The sequence below is a fragment of the Meles meles genome, chromosome 21 (genome assembly GCF_922984935.1).
Source record: "Meles meles chromosome 21, mMelMel3.1 paternal haplotype, whole genome shotgun sequence".
Lineage (NCBI taxonomy): Eukaryota > Metazoa > Chordata > Mammalia > Carnivora > Mustelidae > Meles > Meles meles.
In genome coordinates this window covers 25,548,650-25,569,751 of record NC_060086.1, presented here as the reverse complement: position 1 = coordinate 25,569,751, position 21,102 = coordinate 25,548,650, and the positions used below count along the sequence as shown (strand labels likewise).

Below are 21,102 nucleotides of genomic sequence, written 5' to 3'. Positions count from 1 at the left end.
TCTGTTAAAACAAATAATCTAAAGGAGCATTCCAAACATAAGGGGAAGAAAAAACAAAACCAAACCCTGGTTCCCATAAAATTAAAGGCATACAGACTTGCACATACTAAAAACACAAGATAATGTCTGTAACTTTCTGGAACGGCCTTGCTCGTGATAATTTGTAACCCTTTATGTAAAAACCATATATAATCCCGCTCCAAACATTCCCTTCCCAGAGCACTCTCTTCCTGGTGAAGATTGTGTATCCCCAGCAGCTCTCCTAACTTGGGATTGAATAAAACTCTTTCTTTCTTTCTAAATTTTTGAAAGGGTTTGTTCATTTTGCAGGGACAGTGGAACAGCTCGGTGCACACAGAAGAGACCCAACCGTGGCCGTCCCTCCATGGGCCACCTGCTGTCTCATCCCGGTCCTGCCCCTTAACAGCTCCTGGGCACTGCGTCTTTTAGCCCCGCGTGGTGGGGATTTCAAGCCCCCTGGCTCTGGCCCCAGGATGAACCAAGACTTACCAAACTCAGCTCCGGGGTTGGCCGAAGGCAGCGCCTTCTCTGTCATGCCCCAGTTGAAGATGTAGCAGTTGCCATAATCTGGGTGGAAGATGGACGTGAAGTTCCTAAAAGAAACACCATCAGCTGGAGAGCAGGGCCCACCCCAGCTGGTGCCTCCCTGACACCGTCTGCTGTCCAGGACGCAGGGTGGAGGACGGAGGGCGGAGGGGAGCCACGGAACCCAGCCAGGTGCGCTCGCTCCAAGCTGGGAACTCACACAGAGAAGGAAGCGGCTGACACGGCGGGTGGGGGAGGGGATGACTCAGGAGAGGGCACCCCAGAGGCTGAGAAAAGGCACAGCTTTATAAGGAGGCACGTGGGGACCCTACGCAGGGTCCTCTCTCATGTCGTGGAAATGTTCCCTAAGGAAGTAAGTCAACTACCACAAGAAACGTTTCCAATAAAGTTGCTCACGGCAGTAGTAATGGTATCCTGCAGTTTCAAAGAATTCAGTTTAAAAAAGACTTTTTGGATACAGAATATTTCAAACACAAAAAAGTCGAGACAGTGAAGTCCACCACCAGCTTCATGAATCCTCACGGCAGAGCCACTAAGGAACCCTTCATCCCTACCTGCCGCGCCCCCATCTCCCTTCCATGTGATTCTCAAGCAAACCTCAGATGTCATGATTTTGTCTGTAAACATTTCCAGATGTACCTTGAAAAGTAAGAACTCTTTTAAAAATACTGCTATTACCATGTTAAACATAACTAACAAAAATTCCTTCATATCGTTAAATATTCAGTTTGAAGTTCTAACCATCTCCTACGTGTCGATTTTTGTTTTTACAATTTTTAAATTGGGATTCAAATGAGGCTAACGTGATTGGTTGATGAGTCTTTCGAGTTTCTTCTAATCTATAGCTCCCTCCATCTGTTGTTTTTTTTTTTTCCTTGTCATATAGTTGTTAAAACAGTTCTGGTTTGACCCAGCTCATTCTTTGGAGAGGCAGTGAATGGATCAACATTTCGCACCCTGGATGAATGAATGGCTTTGGGCAACACCCACCAGTGGTGGTCAGTGCCACTCCTCTCCTGATGGACGAGCACAGGCTGCCGAGGAGGTGGCCTGTCCAGTAAAACATAAAAATCCTCCCCGAACAGAACCGAGCATCTGTCTGTAACCACCATCTACAGGAAATACTGGAGACAGAGGAACAGGTTCAAAGACACCAAGGAAAAGTCAACTTGTAAAATCCAGACCTTGAGGAAGGCAACAGGATAAATATCCCAGTTTCTTCAACAAACACCCTGTGAGAGAGGAAAAGGAAGACAACCTACAGATGAACAGAAACTTTAAAGACTTGGGTTGCAACCATGATGCGCTGCCTTTAGTTGGATCCTGACTCACACACAGAGATGAGCAAAAGGTAGGACATTGATGAGCATGGATGCGACTGGATAGTTGATGGTATTGAGGAATTATTGTTAGTTTTCTTTTTTCGGGTGGGATAATTGCACTGTGGTTTGGTTTAAAAAAAAAAAAAAAGTCTTTCTCTCTTGCAGATACATTCTAAGCTTTTTACAGGTGAAGGACCCTGGAGTCTGGGCTTTGCTGTAGAATGGACGGGGGGCGGTAGAGAGTAGCGGCTCTGGAATCGGGATGGTGCGTCCGTGTGAGGTCATGGTGCTCTGTTCTGTCCGCAGTTATGTCCTCGGGTCTCTGTTAGGAATCGCTTCCTGAATGTCTTTGCATGATTTTATTTTGTTTTTCTTGTCTTATTAAAAACAGGAAGGAAAGGGGCCTGATTGCAACATGCTCTTCTAAGCCCTGGATTTGGAAACCCTGACCGTGCAACTTTTAGGGGCCAGCCCGGGCTGCATAGTTCTGCGTACATTTTCTCATTCGATCCTCAAAGTAACCCCATGGTGAGGTCAGCTATGTTATTTGCCCCAATGTCCAGATTAGGAAACCATTCCTTCCACCTGTGCCCCCCCCCACCCCCTGGCGCTGGCAGAACACGAGGTGGGTCCCGGGCAGGCTGCCACATCCAAGCTGGGAGCTGACCCTGGGCAGATGTGAGCGGCTTACTCCACGTCTGGTCTTCGGTGTCCTCAATAGTGAAAGGGAAATCAGGACAAAATCACATTTCTTCACTCCACAGGTGTTTACTGAGGCAGATGCCGGGTTGGGCACAACTGAGGTGAACAAGTGAGTCCTGCCCTGGACAGTCACCGTGTGGCGGGGGGACCCGGCACGGCAAGGGACTTGGAGCAGCGTTCTGTTTATGCTCCCCTTCCAGAATGTGCCTCTGGCTTGTCCACTCTCTCCATAGCTGAGGCTCCCTCTGCAACAGGGTTCAAGCCACCAGCGCCCGGCCCTGCTCGCCTCCTACAGGAGCCTCTGTCCTTTCTCTCTTGTTCTAGTGGGATGTTCTTCTGCACGGTGGTCAGGGCGATGGTTTGAACTGTGAATCGGAAAAGGGTATACTTCCACTGGGAACCCTCCAGAGGCTCCTCGCTGCTCCCAGAAGAAAACACTAATGCCCTATGTTGGTCTTCTCCTCCTTGTCTGTTACACTCTGGCAGCACTCCCAGATGTTTCCAAATTCAAGTTCCCTGGGTGTCCAGAATAGTTTCTGACCAGTTAGCCCAGTAAGTGACTTCTCCTCTTTCTTTGGGATTCATCTGCTCTGAGACCCAACCCCCTGCACTCTCCGGGCAAAGTCACTTCCGTCCCCAGTGACTGCATTGTTTCTACCTGCTTATTCCCTGATAGCATGCGTCCAAATTGGAAATTATCTTCTTTAGTTCACTGCTTGCTTATCAGTGGGCCTCCTGATTTAGAAGGTAAGCCCAGTGAGGGCAGTTGTCTGTCTTGAAGGAGGAGGAATCACATTTGGAGGCTAAGATCCCGGGCCTGGGAGCCAGCCTGCCTGGATGCCAGTTTTGGCTTTGTCACCGAGTAACTGGTGAGCTTGGGCTGTCTGAGCCTCGCTGGCCCCCACCTGTCACGCCGGGATCGTTAGCAGCACCCGTCCCACAGGACCAAGACGAGGGCTGGATGGCGAGCATATTGAAATACTCAGCAAGTGCTGGGTTACACACTCTGTCCTCAGAGCCTGGCCCGCAGTAGACAGACACTCAGTAAATATTTGTTGGGTAAATTATAATATGGGATAAGTGGATCAACAGAGATAAGCTTGGAAGAGTGACACCTCATTCTCGCTGGGCTGTGTGTGGGCGTGTGGGTCATGGAAGGGTTCTTGGAGTAGGGGAGGCCTGAGCTGAGACTTTTAAGGATGGCTAAGAGGTAGGCGAGCAGCCTCGGGGGCAGAGAGGAGAAAGGGCACATCAGGCCAGCAGCACCGTGCAGGCGAAGGCCCAGAGGGAAGGAATAGCTCTGGGCGGGTACTAGCAAGTCTCGTCTGCGGATGATCAGGGCTGTGGCCACAGGAGGAAGAGAGCGGGGCAAACCGGCTGAAGCCGGGCACTGTTCTAGAAGGAGAGACCCCGCCCCAGGCATATGGGGACACAGTGTTCCCAAGAAACCGTCTTGGACATCTGCGGCCCGGGAGCAGGCGGCCGCTGCTCAGGGCGTGGCCAGATCCCCTCCTGCCCAGGGCTGTGCTCTCCGTCTTGCTGTGTGTGCCAACTATCTGTTTGTTGACTGTGCCCTTTACCTGGAGGGGCTGCTCCCAGCACCCGCCGACTCTCGCTCCAGAGCCAGGCTTTTTCCCAAAACACCTTCCTGGGACAGGCGTAAGGCATGTGGCCCCAGACCGGCGCAAAACCTCCAGAAAAGACTGAGAGGCAGAGCATCCTGGCAGGAAGAAGTATAACAGCGGTGGTACTGTGTGGTAGGGGTTGGGAAGGGCTTCCCAAGGCAGAAGCTAGTTAGCCGGTCCCTGAAGCAGTGATAAGAAGCTGCTGCTGCTGGCTTATATATGCCTAGATCTTGGTTTCTAAATACCGTTCTCTAGGAAAAGGAAGCAGACCTCCTCAGAGAAACGGCGGCTTCTAGGGCTGGGGCATCAGGAGGGGCCAGAAAGCAAGGAAGTAGACCAAAAAAAAAAAAAAAAAAAAAAAAAATTAGAGAGAGAGAGGGAGAGATGTGTCAGAGAGACACAGGAGCCCAACGTAAGGCAGTGCTCCTAGCCAAAGCTAGAAGAATTTGAGTAAGAAAATAAATAATGTGGGATGGGATCACAACGCAAATATATACGAGCTGGTACCAATATAAATGATTGAATAACGTGAACGAGCAGAGAAGACAGAACGCTTCCCCACAGAAGAATTCCAAATAGTCTATATTCCTGCCTCCAGGAGACCAGGAGCCAAGTGCCCCTTTCTCCCTGTCACCCCACCTCCCCCAGAGTGTGGGCTCCGCTTCATGATTTGTTCCACGTGGAAGGGAAGGCTGCCCCTACCCTGTCCCTTAACCAAGTGAGGGAGGTCAATATCCTGGGCGATGTCCCTCCCCGAGGAGGCTGTAATGAGGTGGGCACCTTGCCTTTGTGCCGTTCTTCCCCCAAACCCATCTTATCTATATAAACCCAAATCAAGGACCGTCTATAACACACCATCTATGTCCTTCCATCCGCACGATAGCCCTATGAGGCCATGTCACGATCCCTATTTTTCAGATGAGAATACTGAGGCCCAGAGAGGCCAAGAAGCATGCCCAGCAGCACACAGGGTGGGCATTCAAATCCAGGCAGTGTGGCATCGGGGTCCTAATGTGGCTCCTGTTTCCTAATTACAGCTGCTGTTTCTTGAGCCTTTGTCACGGGTGAGGGAGAGAGGATAGAGTCAGAAGGACAGTGAGGAAGTGGAGACGTAGCGTTTGGAGCCCAGCATTGGGAGGGCCGAGGGAGGTATGTGTCCTCTGGCACCACATCTGAGGCTGACTCAAGAAGGCAGGTGACAAAGAACAGGCTTGGGAGACGTGGGTGGGGAGGGCAGATGATGATCTGGTTTTCTGACGGCCCAGACTGCCGGCTGTGCCACTCACCAGCTGTGTGACCTCCAAGACGTTGCTTAACCTCTCTGGGCTGTGGTTGCCTCCTATAAAATGGGCTGACATAAGAGTACCTTTCTCATGGGCTTGCGGCCAGGGTTAAATTAACTTAACACCTGTGAAGGGCTAAGAATAGCATCTGACAGCAGCAGGGCTCGATCCACACTAGCATTGTTACTGGATAGTGAGTTCCTGATCAAATGCGGGTTTAATGACAGTAGTAGCTATTATTTATTGAGGCCAGCGCGACTGTGGGCACATCACCTCATTTAATACTCAAAATACCCCCCACCGAGTAGGCATGTTCCTACCCCATTTCACAGAAGAGGAAAATCGAGACCCATCTAGTTTAAACTTGTCGAGGGTCATATGACTTGCAAGGCAGAGCAAGGATCTCAGCCCAGTGGTCTAACGACACAGCCCAGCCTTGCCCCGCTCACTAGAGTTACCCCCTGGCCACAGCCATACCACAGAAGTGGCGTGGCCGACGCTGCGTGTTCTGCCTGCCCCAACACCATCTGTTCCCTCTTCTCTGCTAAAGCTCCTCCGCTTCTCTTTGGGGGACCACCCGTTCCTCACTCTCAATCCCGGGACCCCCGCGGGACCTGCTTTGTGGAGGGTACCAGGGCAGGAGCTGCCCAGGATGGAGCCATGCCTTGCACACAATGCAGCCCCAGGGACCTGAGGGTAGAACCCAGCAGACTCTAATGGACCCCTCCCCTTCCTACCTACCGCCCCCCCACCAGCCAGGTGTCTTCTCACTGAGCAGACGGGCCCCAGGCTTGAAGGCAGAGCCTGACCCCTCTCTCTAGCCGAGAGGACAAAGGTGACCGTGCCAATGTGACACGCTGGCCCACTGGCTACCTGCGGCCTTCTGGGAGGGCTGCCAGGAGCGGCTGACCACGGGCACGCTGAGCAAAGGCCACTGGCTGAGAGTGAGGGGTTGGCATCCGGCCAGCCAGCAGCCACCCACGCCGCCAGCAGGACGCCTCCTGTCATCAGGGACACTGGCCTGCTCTTTTCCGCCTGCGGGCCACACCTCTCTAGCTCACACCACGCGGCCGGGTGTGCAGATCTGGCGCCTCAGGGCTCCGGAGTCCTTGGCGCTGCCGGCAGAGTGCCTGCCCCTGTGCGTTTGGGGGGCCAGAGGGTCCCCGTGGCGTTCAGCTGACTCTCAGTAGAGCTTTCTGAAGGCTCGTGGGTGGAGAGACCATGAGACCATGCAGGGGTCAGGCACCAACCCCGGGAGCCCTGTCACTCATGACATGTGGCAGGACTCCGTGGACTTCTCCAGGGGCCCGAAGTGCGAGGCCGTGGAGCCTGGACCAACAGGACGCCAGCACGCGTCGCCCCACAGAGATCTGGTCACGAGGCCTTGGAGGCCACTTGGCCGTGGCAGCTCTGCCTGGGTGGAGACTTGGGCCGCGGTCCTGCCCCAGAGACACCAGGGGCTCGATGTGTCAGGAGCAGGGGTGGTGAAGGAGGGGGGATGTGGGGACCCGTCGTAAGAGCACAGGCTTTTGGGGTAAATGTTATTCTCCCTCTGCGCCCCCCTCAACCTTGGGGGGTTGTCAGGGATGCTGGCGAACACTCCCAGAGCCCTGTTCTAAGTGCTGAGCTGAAGCAACTCAGCTCTCGTCCCGGGAAGGCAAGGGTTGGGACAGTCCGGGAGGAAAAGCAGGACAGGAGGTGCCGGGTTGCCTGCCCAGGCCCCTCAGCCGCTGGGTGTTGGAGGCCAACGGCTCACAGTTGCCCCCTCTGCAGCCCCCTTGCCTGGGAAGTGAGGGGATCTCAGCCCATCCTCCAAAAGGTACTGATGCGGCAGGGACAATAGGCCAGCCCCTCAGGATGACCGTCCTGTGTGGCTAATGCTCCCAGTGCTCCAGGGATGGGGCCTCGATGTCACCTGGGATCACAGCCTCTCTGAGCTCTTTCCTCCTTCCTCATCCTGCTTTTCTTTACAGACTTGTCCTAAAGCGATTCCCTCCTACGTCATGGACCCTCCACACATCCCTGTCTCAGGCTCTGCCTCCAGGAAATGCGACCGGAGACCCCAAGGCACAGGACACCGTGCTGGTTCGTGGCTGCGTCGGGCTGTGATGAGGCAGGGAGGGGTGTTGGGGGGCCGGGGCGGCTCTCACCTGTAGCTGCAGGGCTCGGACCCGAACAGGCAGGCCAGGATCAGCCGCTCAGCGGGGTAGCCCATCTCCACCAGCTTGTGTGTGGGCACCTGCGAGAAGATGTTGGTGGCCTGCAGCTGGTACCACTCCGTCACGGCGTGGGTGGCGCTGGTGAAGTTCCGGAAAGTGCACGCGGTCCCGCTGAGGCTGCACTGCAGGGGCCGGGAAGGGTTCTGGTGGGCGCAGGCCAGGCTGGCTGGGCCCCCGCCACCGTCCCCAAGGGCCAGCTGCTTTCCCCTGGCGGCACCTTGGCGTCGGGGCGAGCGGCTGCAGAGCCGGTGGGGGATGTGTTCACACGCACGCTTGCAGGGCTCGGGGGCTGTCCCCTCACACACGGCTGCTCGGTCACAGGGTCTCACGCACCATCGCCAGCCTCCCGTGTACTAGCCTAATGCCTGAGCGAGTACGCACACGCACGTGTACATGCATACACACAGACACGCCCATGTCCTGACATCCACAGCCCCACGATGTCACGGTCACAACCACACACACTCATATCCACATACCTAGCTCACCCACAGTCATGCTCCTGTGGCCCACAGACAGACAGACACACCAGGGCCCTCCAGTTTCTCCTTTCCTGGCATCCTTGCAGACTTCCAGAGGCGTTCCTTGGGGGCCGTGTGGATCATGAAGGACTCAAGGCTCAAGGCTCCCTCCCCCTCACCAGGGAAAGGACCTGGGCTTTATCAGCCTGAGCCCTGTGAGGCTTGCAGGGCCCCCCTTCCCCTCACGACAGCCGGCCCACCACAACGCCAAGGTCACTATCGTAGACACAGCATGGATGCAGCCCCAGGACTCTGGCCTCGGCCACTCTGCCTCTATCGGCCCTCACAGTGGGCCTTCCTTCTGGAACCCAGGAGGCCAGGAGGAGCTTCTCCACATTCTGAGAGTCCCCTCCCCAGGGCCTGCTGCGGGCACTGTCCTTGGGCCCATTCCTGGAGGTCTCGTCCTCTTTCCTTAGGGAGATGACGATAGTACTTGATACTCACTCTGTCCCAGACTGTGTTCTGAGGGCTTTCTATTACCGCATTTGATTTGTACAGTCACCCCACTCCATCATCGTGAGGAAACTGAGGCCAGCAGACCTCCTCCCACTACACATGGGTGCGTGCGCGTGCGCGCGCGCGCACACACACACACACACACACCATGCACCACATGAACGCACATAGGGCCTGACCCCGCAAGCTGGGGCAGCCAGCGGGAACAAGCCTGCTTCACAGATGAGGAGCAGGACACGGGAAGCCAGGTAACAGCATCAAAAATCAGTAGGGCACGGGATCAGAGTTGGTGTGGGGACTCTGGAGCCTCTAACTGTTCGCTGGTTTTGCAGAGACATACGGGGAGCCCTGACCCGGTAGAGGTCAGTGACCTCCTCCTGCGCAGTGTATGGCCACAGCCCGGGTCCCCAACCAGGGGTGATGATCTGAATCATGAGGGAGGCTGTTAACAATACAGATTCCAGGCCCATTCAGCTTCCCTGGGAGTGGGGGCCAGGGATCTGTCAGTTAGGGAGCTCCCTAGACTGAGAGGCACAGACAGGGAAGCTTCTAACCCCTGGCAGGCTGGCAGGCATCCCAGCAGCCCCGCCCAGGGCCGTTACGCTCCGGCGCTGGACGGCACTGCGCGGCTGTGTGTTTTCACCTGCCCAATACTTATGCCCTTGTCTTTTGATAGTCAGACTTAATTCCTTCTTCAGGAAAGCACCATTTCTGCCTCACTGTGTCCACGTGGTAGACACTGACATCACCCCAGCTCCAGGGCACATGACCCAGGACTGGCCAATCATGAGAGCGCATTCTCCAGTGCACAGTGATTGGTTGCAGAATGAGCACTGAGAAAAGCTGAACAAAAATAGAGAAAGGTAGTGTCCTGATGACAGCATTTGAATGCCTGGATCCAGCCATGCCTGAACCCATTCTACCCCTCACTACATCAGCCAGTGAATTCCTTGTTTTGCTTAAGCTAGTTTGACCTGGGTCAATGGCATCCAACAGTGTCTTGACTAACATGCCAGCTCTTTCTATTAAAAAACAAAAAACTTTGTAAACATACAAAATGGGCACTGGCTCCCAGCCTACCTTTCCCCAACAAGACCCAGATTATTAAAGGAAAGAAACTCCCATCAGCCTCCCTGGGTAGGGTCCGTTGCTCCGTGTGTGCTTGGGGCCCACTTACTAGTCTCATGGCCACTTTGCACCCCTGGGCAGTGCAGGTCCTTCCTGGCGCTAGGCTGCTCTCTGCTGAGCCATTGTGGACGTCCCCAAAGAGGTCAAGAACCACTGGGCGGTGGGGGTTCTGCTCATCGATCAGAACCAGCGGTGTGTCGTTCCAGATGGTGAAGTTCAGGGTCCTAGTGGCATTGGCATAGCTCTGCTCGGGAGCTAGGATCCTCTCCAGGACCGCTTCCATGAGCTCATCCAGATCCTTCAGCAAATGCTTGACTTTAGAATACCTGGGTGGGGAGGGGGCCAGTCGGGGGGCAAGGGCAGCTGAGGGGCAGCTGAGAACAACCCCAGTCTGCCCCCCCCACCCCAGCGCAGCTGCCAGCCACCATGTGGGAGGAGAGCGCTCCACCCAAGCCCCTCCCTCTCTACCCACCCACCCAGGCAACGGTGCCTCCTTCCACCCACCAGCTCACATCTTCGTCTACCGAGTATGCAGTGAGTGCCTACTAGGTACCAGGCATTGCGCAAAGCACAGAAGGTATGATAGCGAACAAGCCACATGCATTCCCTTTCCTTTACGAAGTTCACACTGTAATGAGGAAGACGCCTAACAGCTCCTGGTTCCAACGCTCCAGCAGTGACTTTGGGAAGAAGAGGAAGTCTCAGGAGGGAGAAGGTGGTCGGGAGTGTGGGGCTGGGCTCCAGCAGCTTCTCACACCCCCTAAAGCTCCCGTATTGGAAATGGTGACTGGTCAGTCTGGCAGAAATGTGTCCAGACCAGGGAGGGTCCCCACCCACAGGGCGGTCAGCTCTGGCTGGAGGACAGCCTGCAGGAGTGAGTGTTAAAGCCTGGCCACAGACCCATGTCCTGGCACAAAGGGGTACAGCAGCCCGAGCTGACAGCGGCTTCAGCTGCGGACACCTCCTGTCCCCAGACCGTGAAAGCAGCCACCTTTGTGTACACAGCAAGAGGAGGGTTCAGGGAGGGCGGTGGGCTGTGGGGACGGGGGCTGCTAGGGTAGCCCGGATGTCCGGAGCTGCTGTTGAGCGAGGTGGGGCATGGCCTGAGGACTGGATTCGAATCCCGACATGTCACTCAATCTCTGTGTGACCTTGAGGCAAGTTAGCATCTCCGAGGCTCTGCTCTCGTCTACAAGGTTAGGGGATGAAAATATTGACCCTGGAGGGCTGTCGGAGGATTCGGTGAGGTGAGGTCTCTACAGCGTGGAGAACGGGGTCGGGCCAGGGCAGTGTTGTCCTGCGCTGACTGCGGGCTCTCTGGAGAGGCCCCAGGGATCCACCCAAGCAGGCAGGAGCCCAGTCACTAGAAAGAATGGACTTTCTGATCACTAGACATGTAATCAGGGAATTCCCTTCCAGGACCTTGTTTTGGGCAAGAATGTTCCCTGTGACTCAGCCACACTGGCCCTTCCTGCTGTTCCTTGAAAGCACCAGACTCTGTCTCGTCCCAGGGCCTTGGCAGCCATCCTCCACTTGGGGCCACTCTGCGTCCCACCTAGCTGGCTTCTGCCCATGCCTGGGGGTGTTCTCCTCTGACTGACCCCCTGCCCCTCCTCAACCCTGATTAGGCTGGGTCCCTCGCCGTGTCCCGTTCATAGGCCTTGCCATCACATGGTTGCACAGCGGCAGCTCTGGAGTCAGATCTGGCCTGAGTTTCGATGCCACAATTGTTCGCTGTGTGTCTCTGGGCAAGTTTCCTCACCTCTCTGAATCTCCATTTCCCGACCTATAAATCTATAAATTGGGGCTAACACGGTCGTGCCCACAACTAGGGTGGTTGTGTGGATTAGAATTACATAAATCAACCAAAAACAGTCCATGCACTGCCTGGCAATTCATCAGCTTACAACGCTGCCATCAGGAGTCGCATGCTCTACTGACCGAGCCAGCCGGGCGCCCCTCTTTAAGCCTAGGAAGTTTATGAACTTTGAAAGGTACTTGCTGCAAAGGGATGATGCAAACAGGGAAAGAAAGAAGGAGGAAAAGGAGGGAAGGGAAGGAAAGAAGGAGAGGAAAGGAATATGGAGAGAAGGGAAGGAAGGAGAGCGAGAAGGGGGGAGAGGGAGGGGGAAGGAGGGGTTGGCAGGAAGGGGGGGGAAGGAGGGCGGAAGGAGGGAGACAGGGAGAGTAGGAGAGGTGGGAGGAAGAGAGAGAGGGAAGGAAGAAGGTAGGGAGAGAGGGAAGGAGGAGGGAGGGAGGCAGGGAGAGTAGGAGAGTCAGGAGAGAGGGGGAGAGAGGAGAGAGATGGGGGAGGGGTGGGGAGGCCGGAATGAAGAGGGAGAGAGACAGAGGGGGAGGCAGGCTGGAGGAGGCAGGGGAAGGAAGGGGGAGGGAGGGAGGCAGGGAGAGCCAGCCCTGCACTCCAGAGACCACCTACTGGAAGGGGCTGGCATTGCAGATGGTGACTGCGGGGAAGTCCATGGTCTTGAAGCCGAGGGAGAGGGACACGCTGACCTCCCAGCTCAGGTAGGTCCTGATGAAGACGCCCCACTGCCAGCAGACCAGGGAGGTGAAGAGCAGCGTGATGAGGAACCACACGGCCTTCTTCTTGGGCCCCTCGCAGATGATGCGCTTGGGGCCGTGGGTGTTGGTGTTGTTGCAGTACCACACCAGCAGCTCCTTGTATGAGTAGCCCGGGCCCTTCTGCAGCCGGTGCAGGCACTTCACCAGGCACTTCTTCACGAGCATCGTGGCACCTGCACGGAGACACCGCACCGGATCCCGCGTCGGTCCTGCTGCCGTGGCCGCCCCACCCCAGTCCCCATCCCGGACTGGAGCGGGGGCGGGGGGGGGCACCTGGCACAGGCTGCTGGGCTGCTCATCCCGGCCCTCCCACCCCCGCTTGCTCTCTGCTCCTTTTCCTTCCTCCATTCCCCCATCTCCCTATCCCTCCCTCCTTACCCCTTGCCCCTTCCCTCCCTCTCCCCCTTCCCCATCTCTCCTTCCCCTTTTTCCCTCCCTCTCCCCCTTCTCTCCCTCCCTCCCTTCCTACCATCTATCCTCCAACCATCCAACCAACCGCAAAACATTTATTGAATGCCTACTGTATGCCATGCACTGACTTAGTCCCTCTGGACTCAATAATGGGCAAAACAAACAAGGTTTCTGCCCTCTGGGAATTTTAGCCTAGTGGGCAAGTTACTTCTTAGGTACTCCAGCTGCAAACTGGGGACAGTTGTACCTCATTTACAGAATTACTGAGAGGGTGAAACTGGGTGATGCACAAAATGTGCTAAATACGGTGCCTAACTCAGACAAAGTGCCCGATACGTTGGCTACCTTTATTTATTGTACTTTTATTTTATTTTATTTTATTTTAAATTAATTGGTTTTTTTGAGAGAGAAGCCATTGGGGAGTGGGGGTGGGAGGGGCAGAGGGAGAGGGAGACTTGCAAGCAGGCTTCACACCCAGCGTTGAGCCCGACGTGGGGCTGGATCTCACAACTCTACGATCATGATCTGAGCCGAAATCAAGAGTCTAACACTTAATCGACAGGACCACCCTGGTGCCCCATCAGCTACCTTTATTAAAAGCTCTAAGCGGGTGGGTGAGACAGATGTCATCAGATAATCCGCCCAAAATTCGTGGTTATGAAACATGGTGGGAAGGGGTGGGACCCGGTGCCCTGAGCTCATAGAAGCAGTAAAGATGGTAAAGGGTCAGGACTCTGGAGCTGGAATGTCTGCTTTGACTCTTAGGCCCACCACTTTTCTAGCTGTGTGACTTTGAGCCAGTCACTTTCCTGGTGTCTCAGTGTCCCAGTCTGTAAATGGGGATAATAATACCTCTAGAGACCTCAGAGGTTGTTGTAAAGACCGAATGAAAATACGTAGCGTGTGGATGAATCCTGGGCGCCTGTCAGCTCTCATTCTTACCAAAGCACCCCCTCTCCAGGCCGGAGAGTCCCCGGAGAAGCTGAGTTAAAGAACACAGTTAACTAGCTGAAGAGGAGTGGAGGGGGCTCTCGGGGAGGGGACGACAGCAAAGGCTCTGAGCGGGAGGAGGGAGGTGAGCAGGACCTTGTGGGCCACACACATGGAGGCATGATGCCGTCCAGTCTGCCATCTGGAAAGACACAGGCTGGAACGGGGTGAGGGTGGGCCCAGGAGCACCAGGGGCTAGCTGTGGGTTGTTGAGGAATGTCTAATCTTTCTTTCTGAGACTGTTTCTCACCTGCATGCGGACCCAGGGTTCTTGTGAAGAGGAACCCTGTCTCAGAGCCTGGCCCACGATGGCTTCTCAGGCAGTATGCGTTTCCTCTCTCCTTCTCCTCAGAGAAGCCGCTGGAGCAGCCCAGCTCTGTCCCGGGGGCCCTGGTTGGCCAAAGGCCACACCTTCCTGAGCTGTCCTGACTCCCTGGCTGGAATGACCCTCATCCTCCTGTCAGAGCCAGTGCCTTTCGGGGGGCACTGTGGTGGGGAGTTCAGTGACTACTGCTCCAGAATCCTTCCTCCCCCCGCCCCGTTTGTCTGTCCACAGGGGAACTGCCCCTTCCCCAATCTCAGCTGGTGTGAGCTGCCAGGCTGACTTCACCCCTAGTCTGAGGGGTACTCACATTAACCCCAGTGGGGATTGTTAAAACCCAATTCTGTTATTTTATACTGGTATAACTGAGGCAGAGACTTCTTTTTTCTTTTTAGCTAAGACTACTCAGCAGGTGGTATTTGGTGCCACAAATGGGGAGACTGCCTGAGAATTAAAGCCAACACAGAGGAAAGCAGAGCCCAAGATGGAGAGAGTGATTTCTGACAACATTTGAACACCTGGATCCAGCCGCTCCTGAAGCCATTTATTCCTGGACTCAGCAGGTACAAGAACCAATATTCTCTCTTTCTTACTTATGCTGATGCAAATTGGGTGTCTGTCATTTGCAGCCATTAGGATCTTAACAAAGAAAGAAATTCACCTCTTTCTACCCTGTGTCATACCTACTTTTGCCTATGGCTTCTCATTCCTGTGAGATCAGAAGCCCTCTGAGAGTAGCAGCTCTGTATTCCTGAGAAGCCCAGCATAGTGACTGGTACTCCACTGAAAAGCCAAATGGATAGCACCAGACCTTCATACCCAAACTGAGATCTTAAACTTACTCAAGCATGTGTTCACTGCTGACCTAATTTCCTGACACAGTAATATCTCCCACCTTCCTGGCCAAAGCACTAAAGGCTTTCCCCTCCAATGCTCCTGCTCTCTGATGGAAATCAAGCCCCGTGTACCTGCTCAGGCCATCATAGCTCTAAGATGGACGTTCACAGATTAACCCAAACCCCATCTTTCCCTAGAGGGGCCCATTCCCTGCTCTGGGAAAATAAAGTTATAGTGATCAGAGCAGTAACAAGTCCAAGGGCACCATCAAAGTACTACGTGTTTACCATGATTGGGGCAGTGCGAGGTGGTGCATGTGTTATTTCATTCTTAGACATTATTATCCACAACTATAAACTTGGGAAGAACTGGGGCTTTGTCTCACTTTACAGTCCAGCACCCAAGGCCTGGTAGGTGAGCAGCACATGAAGCTCCAGTAAACTGCCACAGAAGGACCAGACAAAGGGCCTCTCTTTGCCGTTCTCATTTAATCAGTCTGGCTCAGCTAAGGAGAAAGTCGGCTAGGTAGGGACAGGTATTTAGCCCCTGCTAATCTCCCAGATTAACAACAAGACCTCAGGCTCAGAAGTTTACCAGGCAACAGTATCTAGTTGGAATTCACATCATTCTGTTTTCACTTCTTCTTCTTCTGTAAAGATTTTATTTATTTATTTATTTATCTGAGAGAGTGAGAGAGAGAGAGAGCACAAGCAGGGGGAGCTGCAGCGGGAGAGGGAGAAGCAGGCTCCTCACTGAGCAGGGAGCCTGATGCGGGACTCGATCCCAGGACTCTGGGATCATGACTTGAACCGAAGGCAGATGCTTTACCGACTGAGTCACCCAGGCACCCTCACTGGGTTTCTTTCTAAGAGGGATCTCCTATTCATGGCAAGAGATACTGGCCTTAGCTTTCCGTTCACAAATACACTTAAAAAAGGAAGGGAAATGTTCTTAAAGAAAATTATCCAGTGAGCAATACTCTGGCACACAGCAAATACCGCTATAGGAGTAGATGCGTAACAGAAGTTGATGGCTCCTGGCTTATCTCCTGCCTCGTTTGCTCCCTTGGGCCATTAACCAAGTAAAAATCAATCAGTGCTACAAACAACTTTATGTTGTTCCCATCAGATTTCACCCCCAAGGTGATAGATGGTCTGTGTTTGGAATGTATACACAGCTTGTGTAGAAAGATTTAAATCTGCTCACGGCCTAAACCACCCCAAACAAGCCAAGGGGAGATTGGGTCCACTCGTGGACCGGGGAACGGTGGTCATGCTTCAGCGAGTCCCGGACTGCGTCAACACCTTGGCCGGAACTGGTGGTAAACGTTCCTGGCCTCAAACACAACAATGAAGGTTGTGTACAGCCGATTCTGCTTTCTCCTAAGAGGAAACACACACTTGCTTTCAGAGACAAGTTTGTCCTGAGATTTGACTCGGTCTCTTGGTGGGAGGACATCTGGGAACACAGGCTCGTGTCTTTACCTATTATCTGGACGAGGGGACATATAAATGCGCTTCCAATGGTCTGTTCTTCCGAACCTTCTGAACGAGAGGTTGCAACCTGTGACCCTGTGTTGGGTTTGCAAATGTAGTTTTTGTTGTGGGCACAATATTCGTTTTTAGAATTCTCATTGAGGGACTCCTGGGTGGCTCAGTGGGGTAAAGCCTCTGCCTTCGGCTCAGGTCATGATCCCAGGGTCCTGGGATCGAGCCCCGCATTGGGCTCTCTGCTCATCAGGAAGCCTGCTTCCCCCTCTCTCTCTGCCTGCCTCTCTGCCTGCTTGTGACCTCTGTCTGTCAAATAAAGAAAATCTTTGGAAAAAAAAAGAATTCTCATTGAAAGATAACAACTTTCTGGAGCTATAACTCACGTAATTAGATATAATTCACGTAATCAGATAACTCATCCATTGAAAGTGTAGAAATCAGTGCGTTTTAGTGTATTCACAGAGTTGCTCTGCCATCCCAATAAATTTTAAAGCATTTTCATCTCCCCCCAGGGAAACTCTGTATCCATTAGGGTCACTCCTCATGCCTCCCTCCGCCCTTCCCAGCTCCAGGGTTGGTCTCTCCAGATTTGCCTCTTCTAGACCTTTCGTATGACCGGAGCCATAGCTAGTGTGGTCTTCCGCGACTGGACTTTTGCACTTAGCGTTCTGTCTTTCAAGTTCATCCATCTTACAGCATGGATCAGTACGTCATTTCTTTTTTTTCTTTTTTTTTTTTTTTTGCCAAATAATATTCCATATCATGGAATAGATCACATTTTATTTATCCGTGCGTCGGCTGATGGATATCAGGATTGCGTTGACTTTTTGGCTAGTTTGTGTGACACCGCTGTAAACAACCCCGTTTTCATTTCTGTTGGGGAGATACCTAGGCGTGGATAGACCCAATGCATCGTACGGTAATTCTATGTTTAACCTTTTGAAGAACTGACAGACTGTTCTCCAAAGTGGCGACAGTATTTTCAAATCCCGTTAGCAGTGTACGAGGGTTCCAAGTTCTTTACATCCTCTTCCACGCTGTTATCATTCAATAAAAAAAAATTATTCTAGCCATCCCAGTGGAGGTAAAGGGTAACTTATTCTGGTTTTATTTGCATTTTCCTAACAGCTAATGATGTTGCCTATCTCTTCATGTGCTCTAGGCCAGTATAACCATTATGTGGCTAATATATCTTTGGAAAAAGATATATTCTTTTTCTTCGTACCTGAATATTTTAATTGGGTTGTCTTTTTATAAGTAGGTTGTAAGAGTTATTGATACATTCCATATGAGTGCTTTATCAGAGATAGGATTTGCAAAAATATTCTATTCTGGGGTTATCTTTTCACATCCTTGAAGCACAAAAGTTTAAAAAAAATTTTTTTAAAGATTTTATTTACTTATTTGACAGAGGGAGAGATCGCAAGTAGGCAGAGAGGCAGGCAGAGAGAGAGGGAGAAGCAGGCTCCCCGCTGAGCAGAGAGCCCGATGCGGGGCTCGATCCCAGGACCCTGGGATCATGACCTGAGCCGAAGGCAGAGGCTTAACCCACTTAACCCACCCAGGTGCCCCAAAAGGTTTTAATTTTGATGATGCCCAATTTGTCTGTTTCTTTGGTTGCTTGTCCTTTAATGTCATCTCTAAGAACCCACTGCATAATCCAAGGTCATAAAGATTTATTCCTTTGATTTATTCTAAGGATTTTATAATCTTACCTCTTCTATTTAGGTCTTTGATCCAATTTGAATTAATTTTCTTAAAGTTTTATTTATTTATGCAATCTCTACACCCAATGTGGGGCTCAAACTCACAACCCAGAGATCAAGAGTCATGTGCTCCTCCAACTGAGCCAGCCAGACACCCCTTATTTGAATTAATTTTTGTATGTAGCATGAGGTGGAGGTTCAAGTTCATTCTTGGGCATGTGGATACCTCCTTGTCCCAACAGCAGCACTATTCTTTCCCCCATTTAATTATCTTGACATCCTTAGTGGTTTTTTAAAAAAATGTTACTCAAATTAAGGGGCACTTAAAGTGTCTGACTCTTGATTTCAGCTCAAGTCAGGATCTCAGGGTCGTGAGATCAAGCCCCACGTTGCAGCTCAAGCTGGGTGTAGAGATTGCTTACAATTCTCTCTCTCCCTCTGTCTCTCCCAACCCCTCTCTCTCCCTATCTCAAAAAAAAAAAAAAAAAGAAAAGAAAAGAAAAGAAAAAGATAAAGAAAAGAAGAAAGAAAGAAAAAATATTACTCAAATTAAAACCTAATAGAAAGATATATCATGTTCATGGGTCATAAGACTCAGCACTGTTAAGATGTCAACCCTAAATTAATCTCTAGAGTTGATTCAATCCTAATCGAAATCCCATAGACTTTTTGCAGAAATTGACAAGTTGATTCTACACTTTATATGCAAAAGCAAAAGAACTACAATAAGAAAAAAATAGTTTTAAAAAGGAAGAACAAAGTTGAAGTGCATATACCACCTGATATAAGACTTAGAATAGAGTACAATAATCGGAACAGTGTGATACTGGTATCATGATGGACATCTTTATCAGTGGAGTAGAAGACAGAGTAAGGACATAGATCTCCTGGGTGCCAGGCTGATTCAATGCAGAAAGGATCGTCTTTTCAACAAGAGATGTTGGAACGAATGGAGGTCCGTGTAAGAAAAAGTGAATCTCAGCTATTACCCCACATCATACAAAAATTAACTTGAAATGGATCAGAGACCTAAAGCACGACAGATACAACTATCAAACATCCAGAAGAAATGTAGGAGAAAATCTGTGCAATCTTAGGGTAGGCAAAGCTCTTTTAGATAGAACACTAAGATCAAGGGTGCCTGGGTGGCTCAGTGGGTTAAAGCCTCTGCCTTCAGCTCAGGTCATGATCCCAGGGTCCTGGGATTGAGCCCTGCATCAGGCTCTCTGCTCAGCAGGGAGCCTGCTTCCTCCTCTCTCTCTCTCTGCCTGCCTCTCTGCCTACTTGTGATCTTTGCCTGTCAAATAAATAAATAAAATCTTAAAAAAAAAAGAACACTAAAATCATGAATCATGAAAGGAAAAAACCCTATAAATAGTACTTTATTAAAATATAACATAAAAATCTGCTCTTCAAAACACACCGTTGGAAAATGAAAGAGCAGGACACTAGGAGAAAATTATTACAAGTAAATACTTGTAATAACATGTCTGATAAAGAATTCATATGCAGAATAAAGAATTCTTACAACCAAATAAGAAAACAAACAACCTAACAAAATAATGGGCAGAAGATTTGAAAAGATGCTTCGTATAAGAAGATACATGAATGGCCCATGAGCACATGAGAAGATGCTTAACATCATTAGTCACAGGGAAATGCAAATCAAAACCGCAGTGAGATGCCATTTCCCACCCCCTAGAAGGACGGCCAATACCCAGTGTTAGCAGGGATGTGGAGCCATTACATCTCTCCCTACCCACTGGCTGGGATGCAAAATGGTACAGTTCTGTGGTTGCCCAGAGAGCTAAATGGACACTTACCCTATGACCTGCCAATTCCACTCTTAATTATCCAAGAGAATGGAAACATGTTCACACAAAGACATGTACATCTATCTTCACAGCAGGCTTATTCATTAATAACCCCGAACTGGAAACAAAGCCAAACAGCCACCAGCAGGTGAATAAATAAATTGTGGCAAATCCATACAATGGGGTACTATTCAGCAGTAAAAAGGAACCGATTATCCATACACACACCAACACAGGTGGATAGAACAAAAGGAAATGTGCCAAGTTTGAAAAGCAAGACATAGAAGAATACATAGCACCTGATTCTGTTTAGATGAAGTCCTGGAAAAGACATACTAATGTCTAGGGCCAGAAAGCAGATCACTGATTCCCTGGGTCCGGGGTAAATACTGGATTGACTAGAAAAGCACACAAGGGAACTTTTGGGAGGTGATGAAACTATTCTCTATCTTGGGTGAGATGGTGTTTAGCTGGATGTATGCATTTGTGAAAACTCATCAAACTATATATTTTTTCAAACACTATATTTAAAATGGAGGTGATGTATTGTACATAACACATTTAAAGTTCTAAGGAAACACTTAAATCCATTGCCCTTTAAAAATTATGAGCGGGCACATCTTAAAAATCTTGACTTTTCTTAAAAAAAGAAGATTTTATTTATTTATTAGAGAGAGAGTATGAGAGGGAGGAGGGTGAGAGAAAGAAGCAGACTCCCCGCTGAGTAGGAAGTCCACCCTGAGGCTTGATCCCAGGACCCCGGGATCGTGACCTTAGCTGACGGTAGTCGCTTAACCAACTGAGCCACCCAGGCACCCAAAAATCTAGATTTTTCTTTATGTTTTGAAAAATCTCAAATATCTGATAGTTTTCCCCACGGGGCAACATTCTGCTGGAACTGAACAGTGGCAGCGCCCCCTTAAGATGGAGTATATGCTCCCGGCCCATCCCAAATCCCCCCCATTCCCTATTTTCATATGCTCAGCTCTTTCTTACTCATTTTTTAAATTCCCTGCTTTGGCTTATGTGGACATCTGACTTTGTGACCCCTGTAAATTGTAGGTCACATGCTTTATTAAAATCCCCTGTACTTATTTTTTGCAGTAAAACCTCAATTATCCAAGAT

General features: G+C 51.2%; 1 protein-coding gene across 3 annotated transcripts in view; it reads right to left on the bottom strand.

Annotated features, from left to right (window-relative positions):
- SCNN1B (sodium channel epithelial 1 subunit beta) overlaps positions 1-21,102 on the bottom strand; it is a 58,098-nt gene that overhangs the window by 9,732 nt on the left and 27,264 nt on the right. For all 3 annotated transcript variants that reach the window (XM_045992415.1, XM_045992413.1, XM_045992414.1), the window contains 4 exons: positions 12,261-12,579; positions 9,873-10,149; positions 7,650-7,840; positions 511-614 (listed from right to left, as the gene is read on the bottom strand). In XM_045992415.1, the coding sequence (XP_045848371.1) occupies positions 511-614; positions 7,650-7,840; positions 9,873-10,149; positions 12,261-12,571 (883 nt within the window). In that variant the 5' untranslated portion in view covers positions 12,572-12,579. The remainder of the gene's footprint in view (positions 1-510; positions 615-7,649; positions 7,841-9,872; positions 10,150-12,260; positions 12,580-21,102) is intronic.